The 13,339-nt window shown below is 40.4% G+C and overlaps 1 protein-coding gene across 7 annotated transcripts in view; it reads right to left on the reverse strand.

The window, feature by feature from the left end:
- Positions 1-13,339, reverse strand: part of Pka-C1 (Protein kinase, cAMP-dependent, catalytic subunit 1) — a 184,799-nt gene that overhangs the window by 85,546 nt on the left and 85,914 nt on the right. For 3 of the 7 annotated variants that reach the window (XM_071696498.1, XM_071696496.1, XM_071696497.1), the window contains exon 1: positions 4,903-5,040. In XM_071696498.1, coding sequence (XP_071552599.1) covers positions 4,903-5,025 — 123 coding nt within the window. In that variant the 5' untranslated portion in view covers positions 5,026-5,040. Of the gene's footprint in view, positions 1-4,902; positions 5,041-6,287; positions 6,445-13,339 lie in introns of those variants that run through there. The other 4 variants (XM_071696501.1, XM_071696502.1, XM_071696499.1 and 1 more) reach the window with 2 other exon arrangements.

The following is a 13,339-nucleotide window of genomic DNA, read 5'->3' on the forward strand; positions in this document are numbered from 1 at the left end:
CTGGTATGTCAAGGTGTAAAGTTATATCGCTAAACCCTGTGTCTTTTACTACTACTGCTGCATCATGTTCAAAATGACTTATTTGCATTTTATATGCTGTAGAGATTTCTACGATATTATGATCTGACAGACTTGAATTATTTACCTCATTATCAGGAAACAGTGCCATGTCATTTGTATAAATAAGATCTATTGTGCTGCTCACTCTTATCAATCTGTGGTTTACCTGCACAAGGCTAAATGAATCACATGAATTAATTACGTCTTTGGAGCTGTGCTCTTTCATCTGCTCATCAATTACTATTTACACTGTATCTGTATCTGCATCTATGATCTACTCCTCTTACCTGACATTAAATGACAAAATTTAGTCACCCGTCCATATCATTATTAGGTCAGGTTTCTCTAATACATTTAAAAAAAATTTGACTTTTGTCATAGTTGTTCTAAAGTCATTCGGTCTTGTTTATGGTGGTATGTACACACTAACTTAATTGTATTTATGGCTAGGATCATCACTATAATTACTTCACTTTTATCATAACTCATATTTATCTGCTTTCCTTCTAGGTTATCATGGACACATACTGTTTCCACCTTGTTGAAATTTGATTCTAAATCCTCTGAGCATTTCAAATAGTCATAAATTTGCTTCATTTGCCCTTTTTCATTAAGCCAAGTTTCTGACATATCAATTAGGGTTGTAGATTTATCCTTCGTGTATTCACTGGTGCAATCAACTCTGATTCCAAAGTTCTCACATACAAGAATTTGTATGTTTATAAATGTTTTCAAGGATTCTCAAATTACACTATCAATCCTCAGCTGACTTTTGGTTATGGAGCCTTGCCTCCTATTTCTTAATTTCTCTTGTGTAATTATTTATTTCCAATTTCAAAAAAGGCATTTTTTCAACCCAAAAATGCTGTGCAATTTTACTATTGCTATACACCCATTTCCGCAACAACTTACCACACCTGGTTCTCCATAAAAAAGAATTCCATCAGATGGGTTTCTGTGGTAGTCATAATCTGGGTAGTATTGCTATGGTTCTCATTCCATTTTTTTTTACCATGTTTCATTTTCTTTTTTCATCCTTAATAGTCATTTCCCATTTTTTCATGGTAGCACCAGGAACAGACAAAGAAAGGCCACATTCGTTCACATCCAACATGTTTCATGCTCGTCATTACTGATTCATTCCATCATACCATTCTAGTTTTCTAAAAGATGGTGGTATGTGATTTCCGTTATCACATTTTAGCCAATCTTGATTTCGATTTTGGGTGGCATCTTTGGTGGTTTCATTATTTCTCCATCTATTTTCAATATCATGTTTGTTCCAGAATTTCCTGCTCTGATTTCCCTTAAATGGTTTCCATTTTTGTTCAAATCTATTTTATAGATCTTTCTTCATATCTATGGTAATTGTCAATTCCTTCCCTTGCATTTTCATTGTTTCCTATATTGGCTCGTAAATTTTCATTTCCAGGAGAGGTACAGAGGGGGGAGAGGGGATATAGATCATGGACTGGGGGAAGGAAATTAGTGTTCCTAGCTTATTTAGCATTATCGGAATGTGCAGCTAACACTGCTGCTAGTGCCACCACCACCTGTAGTACCACCTGTCCCACACACCTGGAGGCATGTTGATTCACTGTGACACACTGGGTATGAGCTACCACATCCAGCTAAAGCTGACAAAAATATATGTACCACCGATCTACCCAGCTAAATGATGCAGAAACCTGTACATCATGGGTCTGCAGAGAAGGTGACACTGAAACCTATACCACATGGGTCTACAGAGCTATAAATGAGACAGAAACTGATATTCCATCAATCGGCCCCATTAAGAGTGACAACAGAAATTGGAATCACAAGAGTCTACAAGGGTAGAGGTGACACAGAAATCAGTACCCCATGGATCTACCCAGATAGAGGTGACAAAGGAACTGGTACCCAATGAATCTGCCTATCTAAAGGTGACAAAGGTATCTGTCACCTGCTGTTCCCCAGGGACATTCTCATCCCTGGCTGGATTCCTCCATTATGTAGTTCAGCCATTGCCAGGGATGTTCTCAACCCTGACTGGACTCCTCTATGATATATATCAGCCCATCAAAATGAGGCTATACAACATCTTTCAGCTTGATGAGAGATAGGCAGTAATTTCCTCACACATTCTCCTATCTAAATCTCCAATGACCCTTTCCCCCATGAACTCCCATCAAGGGGATGGCCACAGCAAGTCTCCACTTACCTCAGTCCTTTCATGCCTTCCTTAAATACCTCATTCCTGCATTCTTCCAACTTTTCTCCCCCTCCATTACTCTTCCACTTAACTGTACTATCATAGACACGCCTTTTGACTACCTATCTTGCATTCTTTCCACATGCCCAAACCACCTCTGAGTATTATGTTTCACTCACTCTACCACTCAACAATTCATTCCCTGCCATACCAAATCTCACAGACGCCCCTCATTTCTCTCTTCATTCCACTAAGTCATACTGCATGCTCCTCTCAATAGGCTCATTTTCACAGCCTGCATTCTTGATCTACGTGAATCATTCCAAGTCCATGTTGTGGCTACATACTTCAGGGTCGGAAGGATTTTGCTATCCCTTAACCCTCTCTTTGCTTCCATACTTACACCTCTACCTTTCATCATTATATAAAGGGACCCAATGACTCTTCTATTCTGCACTGCTCCCTCTCCCATATCCCTCTGTCCATATCCCCAAATGTACCCAGATAAGCTTCCTGATACTCAAACTCTGTCACCTCTTCCAGTCTCTCTCACTCTCTCTCCTCCCCCCCATGTATATAACAAATTTTAGTACACTTTCTTCTCTCACTCTATAGGGCTTTGCAAAATTGATAAGTTTCCTGCGTCAGCGAGGCAGAGCCAGGAAACGGACGAAGAAAGGCCCATCACTCATATACACACATATATACATAAACGTCCATACACGCACATATACATACTCTATACATATACATATATACACATGTATTCATACTTGCTTGCCTTCATCCATTCCTGTCACTACCTCACCACACAGGAAATAGCATTGCTACCTCCTACTTCAGTGAGGAAGTGCCAAGAAAACAGGCAAAAAAGGCCACAATTGTCCTCACTCAGTCTCTAGCTGTCTGTGTAATGCACTGAAACCACAGCTCTCTATCCACATCCAGGCCCCACAGACCTTTCCATTGTTTACCCCAGATGCTTCACATGCCCTGGTTCAGTCCATGACACCACGTCGCCCCCGGTATACCACATTGTTTCAATTCAGTCTATTCCTTGCATACCTCTCACCCTCCTATATGTTCAGGCCCCAATTGCTCAAAATCACTTTCACTTTATCCTTCCACCTCCAACTGTGCCATTTCCAAAACAGAATCCTAAATCAATCTGACAATACCATCTTTAATTTATCAAAAGAATGATGGTACAAAAAATAACTGGTTTACTTTATCTTTTATACCCACTGGCTTTTCCTGCTTCAGCAAGATTACATCATGAATGGATGACCGAGCCTTCAGGGTACAATCCTTACAGTTTCTATTCACCATTTAAAAATGTAAAACTACGGGAGATGATAACTTCTAGCCCCTCCCCATTCCTGCGCATAGTCATCTTTTATGACAAGCAGGAAATACATGGGTAGTACTCCATCTCCCATCCAAAGTGATGATGCATGATTCAAGCAGAGTATACAGCTCACACCATCAGAGCTTTAACATAACACCACAACAAGATGGGAAAAACAAACCATAAACCTGTGTTCCCCTACTGCAAAATAACATTGCCAACAGAGTGTTTCCATACCCAGGTGACAGCTCTTCATGGCCAGGTGCCTCCAGGGAAATGAAAAGGAAAGAAGTGTGAAAGACCAGGAAATATGAGTCATAGGTGCAAAATCTTGACTGACAGTAAAAAAACATGAAAATAAGGAAAAAAAATTATATGACGATTTAAAGCACAGTCAAATCCTAAAACTATAGACGTGTCCCTTGCCAGACAACTAGCTAGCCTTCTACTGGTGCCCCAAGCCTAGTGTCTACCGTAGTTACAGGTCCCTAGCCAGGTACTAAACCTATTAGTTGTCCCCAGCCTGGTACTTGGCTTACTAAGCCTGGTACCTAGCTTACTAAGCCTGGTACCTGGCTTACTAAGCCTGGTACCTGGCTTACTAAGTCTGGTACCTAGCTTACTAAGCCTGGTACCTAGCTTACTAAGCCTGGTACCTAGCTTACTAGTAGCGAGTCCCAAGCCTGATAACTAACCTGCAGGTAGTGTGTCCTAAGCCTAGATTACAGAATATAATAATTCCAATCTTTATTTGAATATAATTAAAATGAAAAGTCTGACGTCATACGTTTTAACATTGGGCACGACCTGTAAGACACCAACATGACCTTAATCAAAGTTGAGGTCAAAGGTCATATTATCATACCAAAGGGTCGTACTATGGTGCCTAAAGGTTTAGGAGACTCCAAATGTCAAACAAGATTGACTTTAACAAATTCTTATGAAGTCCCTAATTCACCTTAATCTCTGCTAGAGAGGCCATTAAACCATGGAGCTAAATAATGTAGAGGGAGATTAACATAATCCTGATGGAATAATTACCCCAAGGGAAGCCATAATCCTCGTTAGGCCATACAAAATTATATCAAGGGAGACAATTACAGGCCTGATGGACGTGAGGCAAATTTGAAGGGGAGGCCATAAACACACTCATTCCATCCTTCATAGACAAAAATTCCACTGGGGCACCACTAATAATGCTTTCTTACTGAATAATATAATCACTGTGCAACTAATTCCATAACTCGTGATTATCATCTGCCATTAAAGACTACTTTGAGTGTGGGATAACAATACATACACATAACCTCTCAGAGAAGCAACATGGCCGTCGTGCACACAGGGCCACCACATGTTCAACCTTCCACAGTGTGGATAAAATTGTCACATTTACCCCAACTCGAAGATAAGATTCCGTGTCCATACGATAATGTGGAGGTACAAAATGAGATACAGGTACATATAACATTCTTCATTGACAGAGACCACAAGAGAGTAAAATGTCTCATATCAGGTTATACAGTTAAATAAGTGGCCTCACGCTGTCCTCCCATCTTGGACCACATAGACAGGAACATGCAATTCATTTATCTATTGTGCAATATCTTTTTTTTTATATACGTAATATACTTCCAAATACACCAGACAAAAACGAAAGCAAAACTGAAATATCAAGGAGTGAGGTGACCTCCATACAGCATCTACCTAACCTGAACTGTTCATTTACTAGAATACAATCATAACTCGAACTGTAGGGAGTTATGTAGACAAAAACTATTAATAGACCGGGGCAACAACAACAACAACAACAAGACCGGCTCATGAATGGCATACTGTATTCTCACGTCACTAAGCCGCCATGACGTCACGAGAGCCAGTGCCACTTCACACACCACCGCCGCCAACGTTGCCAGCTTTCCCTTGGTTAAACCCAATACATTCACTACCTAAACCTCGGGGGCCCATCATTAATGCACTACAACAAAAAGGATGTAATATATTACCCATTGCATCAATCAATATCAATACAAAATGTGAAACAAACTAATGGCAAGTTGCTTATTGTGGTGGATGTGTATTGATTAGCTCGGCGGCAACAAGAAGCACAAATGCCGAACATTCATGAAACAAGAGATATTCAATAAGGCCAACAATATTCTCTGAGTGTGTGTTGGGCAATATTCCCTATGTTAGCAACATCCAAGGAATATTCCCAGCCAACAAACCTCTCCGTGCACAGCTCTGAATCCCAGAACACTTACCGGCTTCCGCAAGAGATCAAAAAGACTTTGTCACTCATTATCTCGACCTGATGATAATCAATAACGCAAACATTTATTCTGAAACTAAATTATTTATCTCTCTTGCAAGCCTCACCAGAGCAGTAAATGTATTGTATCATGTGAAGTTGTACGAAGACGTAGAAGGGGGGGGGGGTTACCTGCCTGATGCAATACCATGGTGTGTATATATATATATATATATATATATATATTACCTCAGGACCTTTTGAAAGAGCAGCCTCGTTCAAAAGTGACATTTGACGCACGGTATAACCTTAAAAAGCCGGAACCTTAACCACTCATATATGATTGCCTTAGAGAGGAGAGATGGAGATAGAGAGGGAGTGATGGCGAATAGAGAGGGCGTGATGGAGATGAGGGAGGGAGTGAGGGAGATGCCAACCTTCTGTTTGTCGAGTATCTTCATAGCGTAGTACTCCTTGGTGGCTTTGTGTTGCACCAGCATCACCCGCCCGAACGATCCAGTGCCCAGGGTCTTGAGCCGCTCGAAGTCGTCCAGGCACGCAGTGTTCTGTTGAAGGCAACACAATCAGTTATGACTATACAAATGCACAACAATAACAACAACAACAACAACAACAATAACACAGTTCAATGTAACGTTTGGGCCTCCTCGTTGGACGTGGCTGACTTCCTGAGAGAGAGAGAGAGAGAGAGAGAGAGAGAGAGAGAGAGAGAGAGAGAGAGAGAGAGAGAGAGAGAGAGAGAGAGGATGCACAGACCCTGCATTTTACACATTCAAAGGTTATGGGTAATAACTAATTTTCCTTATGTTAATTAAATACATTTCCACGATCTTTGGGAACTATAAACAAGAGATTTAACATTTTAAAGACAAGACAAAAAGCAATTAAGAACAGTTCATACTAACAACAGAGCATTAACGGTAATGCTAAGATATGTTAATTAGCTGTTGCATCATTAAGTGTGGATATTAAGGCAGATGCCAATAATATCGTTCAATCCAGGATTGTAAATGATTATGAAACATTCAAAAAGTTTCTGAATTTTTTTTACGATTAGTACCGGCTCTCATCGCAATGGACATTCCTCACATAACTCATAAAGTAATAAAAAAAAAATATTACGTGTTTCAGGAAGACGGCCATACTAACAATGTATCAAGCTGTGGTTTTAAACTACGCTAAGTTAGGTACTTATCTATTTTTCTTTTAATTAGATACTTTACTTAACACTAGGCTAAGTTAGGTACTAATGTATCTTTTAAGAAGGTATTTATCTACTAGGCTAAGTTAGGTACTCATCTACTTCTCTTTTAATCAGGTACTCATCTATTTTTCTCTTAAGGAAAACAACACCACGTACAAAAATAGTGAGAACTTAAAATCGTATGTCGAACTTTAAAAAGTCAAATAATTCGTTAATTATGATTTAAGTCTGTGGAAGCCACAAGATAAAGCTACGACCAGAAGACACACATTATACGAATTTAATACAAAAATGTTCTTACGAAAATCAACTTAGTGATATTCACAAATCTTTTTTTTCAAATAATTCATTCGCTTTTTCAAGTCAATGGATATGGATGGGGGTAAAAAAGCAACGTAATACAGGACTACACAAAGTGAACCGGATTTAGTGGGGTCCACAGCACAGGTAATATGTGGCACCCCTCAGCCTCGACGACAAACAAAAATGGGTATATGAAAAATTCCACTCTCATACTCCTAAAAATATCTGCTGCCATTCTACTAATTTTGCAAACTATAATTACGCAGGGTACCGGAGGGAATGTCTGTATAGCCGAAGAACCACAGGATATAACAAAAACTGGATATAAGAACCACAGGATATAACAAACACTATATACAAGGACCTCTGGATATAACACGTACTGGCTATATGCCACACAAAATATACCATGTATGGACCACAGGATATAACAAATACTGGATTATGAAACCAATATATGTAAGGACTATAGGATATAGCTACTTTTAGTAAAAGCTTTCAAGATATTTAGTAATCAGATGGTGTATTTCCATCATATATATATATATATATATATATATATATATATATATATATATATATATATATATATATATATATATATATATTCGTTAATTACCTTTACTCTGATTACATAATTATATCATTAAAGAGACTATGCTTCGAAATTCCATTTTTCCCAGAATTTTTTCTTCTAAAGACCAAATTCAAACTGACAGGTGTAAGAGATATATAACTGTACAATGCTTTCTTAAAAAAAATGAAAATGTACATGTATTACCTTAATGAAAGAAAATGAATAAAAAAAAACCCCCAAACTTGGTAAATCATTACTTTCGAGGTATCTTTAAACTCCAAATATAGCCTATTGCTGCATATAATACTGAAAAGAACAAATAACAATTGACACCACCATTTCAATAACAGGGAAAAGAACACTTCGACGAACAATACTACCCTATAATTATTTTGCAGTTTGTTACATAAGCTGTATTCGAGTATTTCTAAATATAATAATAGCCAATTATTTCAGCATAAAGCTTAACTTTTACTTTAAAAAAAAACCCAGTTGGTGGTACTTTTGCTGCGGCGTTTATTTAAAGTAAGTGTTTCTATGCAGCCCACATTCAAAACAAAGCAAAAAAAAAAAAAAAATGTTTCCAATACACACTCACTCGTGTATCCTGGGCGTTCCATTCTTTGCAGCAATGCTAGACCACCACACACCCAGACGTACAGACAGATGGCTGAACCTCAGCAACCTGAAGTCACGGACCACCTCATCCCGTGCAGACAGATGGCTGAACCTCAGCAACCTGAAGTCACGGACCACCACATCCCCAGCAAACACCACACAAACAAGAGTAACACTGAAATGATTACCCACTTCCCTCCCAACCCGGTCTTTAAGATTCCATTTCGCTCGACATATCCCAATCTGAGCCCCCAGGGATGTACGAGTTATACTCTAAGTGTGCGTCCCGGACATAATCCAATCTATCTCTCTATCCGACATAAGAGCACCGGGTCCTCGTCTCACACACGGCCCTTCACTCCCAGGAGGGCGCAACACCCACTCCTTCATCTCACCTGCACTCGCCACGTAAACACCAGAAACCAGTGGAATGAACCAGGAAGGGAAGGGAGGGAGGGAGGGAAGTCCTTCACCTACTCGCACTGGACCCAACTTTTAATGAGACATGAATACGTCGATGCAATTTCCAAGAAGTGACGACGTAAATAAAGAACAGGTTTTTCCGATACCAAGCGAGGCTACAAACAGGATGGTATATTCTGCAGCTGGGGCTAGACCTGAGCACGGTGGGGCGCGAGGATACATTCCCCCCTGCAACACAGTTGTGGATATCCCAGAGAACCACTGGGATGTGCAAGGAAAAACACGAACAGGTGGCGGGACAAGGCCTCCCATATAGCTCCCTTCCCTTACCCATAAATACCCATAAAATCATGACCACATTTCTTCACTAGTTCCTGTCATATACGAGAGAAGTAAATTATCTGACATCCTAGCCACAATACACAGCTTGATGTATAAGAAGGTCTGGCGTGTTGTCGACCATGTTCACCACAAATGTTTAATAAATCATTACTGGGTACAAAGATACTCTCATGCGTTACGTTTGCATTTCTAAGTAATCCTTAACCACCACACACGTTCGTGCTGGTCTCAGCAATCCCCCATAACCTAAAAAAAGCGTCTATTTACTATGACGACAGAAAACATGTTGATCGTTGTTTACATCCACCAGTGTGTACATGCCTGAGCTTCCTGGCACACACCGCTCTCATGGCGTTCGTCTGGTCGTTCTTTTATTCTACCATGAGGCTCTGCTAGGGTCGTTCATTTGTAAGTCGAAGTCTTAAATCTAAGTGACAAGTGGCACCTCATGTGTCTGTTGATCACAGCTTTGAATGCGCATTTGGCAGGCTCGTGGGGGGATTAAAAGGAAAAAAAAAATGGTCCTCTAACATTAGCCAAGGCCTTAATATTGGTGTAACATGAGAAATAGCCTGCTATACTTAGCAATGGACTCAAGATGGATAAGGCCAAAGAATGTCCCAGGTGGAGGAGTCTGGCAAGAACCTCTAACACACACACACACACACACACACACACACACACACAAACACACACACACATACACACACACACACACACACACACTTATTACAAGATTCTAATATTCATCATCATTAATGTCTCCAACAAAACTCATTATTTTTTTATTTTTTTTTATGTTTTGAGCTCCGGTCACGGACGGAAGTCTTCCTCGAGGTCAGGTATTAAATGGATTTATAAAGAAGGCTAAAGAAAAATAAAGAATAAGGAGAGAAGAGTATTGCCACTCTAAGAGTTCTGGAGGGAATGCAAAACCTGCCTTTTTAAGAGGGTTTGGTGGAAGGTGTTGGGAAAGACATGAAAAGCTCAGCGATGTAGGAAAGACACAGGAAGGCAAAGAGTTCCAAATCTTGGCGGTGTAGGGAAAGAAGCAACACAACGCATCTGCCCCATCCGTGAGTTGCCAAGGACACACGAGTAACCAAGTAAGAATGTACTCACCGAAAGTGTTGTTAGCATTAACAACATGGGTGTTGTTCTTTTCTTTCTACGTGAAAGAGTATCTAAAAAGACTTTTTAGAGTTCTGTGAGAGAGAGAGAGAGAGAGAGAGAGAGAGAGAGAGAGAGAGAGAGAGAGAGAGAGAGAGAGAGAGAGAGAGAGAGAGAGGCGTGCACTCCCTTTCATGTGCCAACTAAACTTTAAAAACTTCAGTTTAGGGGAAATTAATGTCAATTTTAAGTCTTCAGCTGTAAACTGTACATATCGTTGTCTTCAGTCTGCTACCACAACCAGACCAGCATACATCTTTCTCTTCTTCTTCCCAGGATTTGAAGCCGGAGTTTGTTAGTCTTTCACTGTAAGTTTCCATGTTCCATTCCCTCCACTAACATCAAGTTTCTAAGTTCTCTTAATTCATTTATTTATAAGGCGAAATTACAACAGAGAAGTAGTTAATTTTGCTTCTTTTATGAAAACACTAAAAATATTTTCGTCAAGATTTTCGTTGTATTTTCTTCTTGTGACAGTTCTCATTATCACACCACTCGTTATCCGACTCTTAAAAGTACAATCTTTTCAAGAGTGTTCGTTAATTTCCAGTCTCTCTTTTACGAACATTTCTATATTTTTCACGCTTTCCCACACAGTTGGTTAACGTGTTGATGATAAACTTTTCTTCATCAAATTCCTGTTCATTTGTATTTTACGTTAAGATCCCCCCTTTTTTTTGTATGTGTTCTTGGGCCATCTGCTCTTGTCATTTTACTGATCCTGGTACTATTTGACAACTTAAGCTTTATTTTGACTTGCCCTGTACCAGTCTGACATCTTTATATTCTTGACAAAGCTGAGGTTAAAAGGGTTGCTTATGGTACAATTAACAAACGTGGTCAGACGTGGTTCCATTAAATGCTAGAGTGAATTTTCCGTTACCCACATGCACCATGATTCATCCTCCTATCCTACCCTCCTTCTCTTGTTTTGCTCATTTCTCGATTGAAATTCTGTGGTGTACATAGTCGCATGCCTTACGGAATGTCAAAGAAACCTGGAGGTTTTACAGGCGCTGATGCAGAGTGCCAACAGCTGAGTTTTATACAGCTCCCTGGCACGAATCAATGCTGTCCTTACTTTATATAGTCACTGCTGATTAAGTGTTCTAAGTATGTGCTTCTTTATTATCTCGCTTGCAAAGACTTTACTAAAGTGACATGTCATCTATAGTGGTGGGTGGGTGGGGGAGGAGCTTCCTGCTTTACTATCCTGTCTCCATCTATAGTGGTGGGTGGGGAGGAGCCTTCTGCTTTAATGTCCTGTCTCCATCTATAGTAATGAGTGGGAAGGAGCCTTCCTTCTTGACTCTCCTGTCTCAACCACTTTCAACTTAGGAACACAGGACACTATTACTGTCCTCCAGCAGACATACAGGTTGTAGGTAATTGTCCTCCTCATGTGCTGTCCTTCCTCCAAGTCGTCCTCCATCCCTATACACGCCCTCCATCCCTTCCAAGACAGAAATACAGTTGTTCTATATATACCTGGAGCCATCTCTGGCGTGCCTCACCAAGTGACGTAGGCCAAGACATAGTAATATAACTAATTTCCTCTCCGTACTGGTGATCAGCCAACCGTGAACACCAAAAACACGAATACGTACGGCACAAGAAGCAGGAAACTGAAACGCTGTTAATCATATATCGTTATCTATTCATTCTACTTGGTCGCTGTCTCCCGCGTTAGCGAGGTAGCGCAAGGAAACAGACAAAAGAACGGGCCAACCCACCTACATACACATGTATATACATAAACGCCCACACACACATACATATCTATACATTTCAACGTATACATACATATACATACACAGATATATACATATATATACACATGTTCATACTCATACATGCTGCCTTCATCCATTCCCGTCGCCACCCCACCACCTGATGTAAGAAGGGTTCTCCCATCTAAACACTTCAACAAAACGTTCATAGCGATCGGTTGGGACCTGTGACTACACCATGTCACAGGTCTACACACACACACACACACACACACACACACACACACACACACACACACACATACATACACACACACACACATACACACACCAACGTGCCAGTTTAGTTTAGCCGCCTCTGACGGACGGACAGGGGGAGAGAGAGAGAGAGAGAGAGAGAGAGAGAGAGAGAGAGAGAGAGAGAGAGAGAGAGAGAGAGATGGATGACGTCACTGGTACTCATGGCCTTCAGCACCCGTAATCAATAAATCTATTCAGGGGCCGCAATAAAAATACAGTGCTGAATAAGAAGCTGATCTCCCACTGATGTATGACAACCACAACCTTCTGGCCGTACACACAACCACAAGTTGTCCTACATCAACCACTCCAGCCCGAGTTGTATCCGTTGTAACAGAACAAATTACGACACATAAAAATAGGAACACCATCCCCCATTATTGCAGGTTACGACCCCATTACGGTCAAGCGCCATACAGGAGTTAAATCAAGCTAAATACCTTCACTTGCCTCCTAGTTTCTCCTTAACTAGCCTCTAAATCTATAACCCTAGAGTTATATGTCTCCTTTACGCGGGCTCTGTAACACCATGTTGAGGCAACACACACCCTCTGCTGTCGAGTGGCACCATAAATAAATAAATAACTCGTTTATTGGATGTAGTCAGCCACTTGGACAGAAAATACACAGTCGAGGTATTACAGAACTGACAAGTCATGGTAGTTACTAGATAACTGGCAGGTCATGGTAGCTGCTAGTTAACTGGCAGTTCATGGTAGTTACTAGTTGACTGGCAGGTCATGGTTGTTACTAGTTAACTGGCAGGTCATGGTAGTTACTAGTTAACTGGCAGTTCATGGT

The sequence above is a fragment of the Panulirus ornatus genome, chromosome 59 (genome assembly GCF_036320965.1).
Source record: "Panulirus ornatus isolate Po-2019 chromosome 59, ASM3632096v1, whole genome shotgun sequence".
Lineage (NCBI taxonomy): Eukaryota > Metazoa > Arthropoda > Malacostraca > Decapoda > Palinuridae > Panulirus > Panulirus ornatus.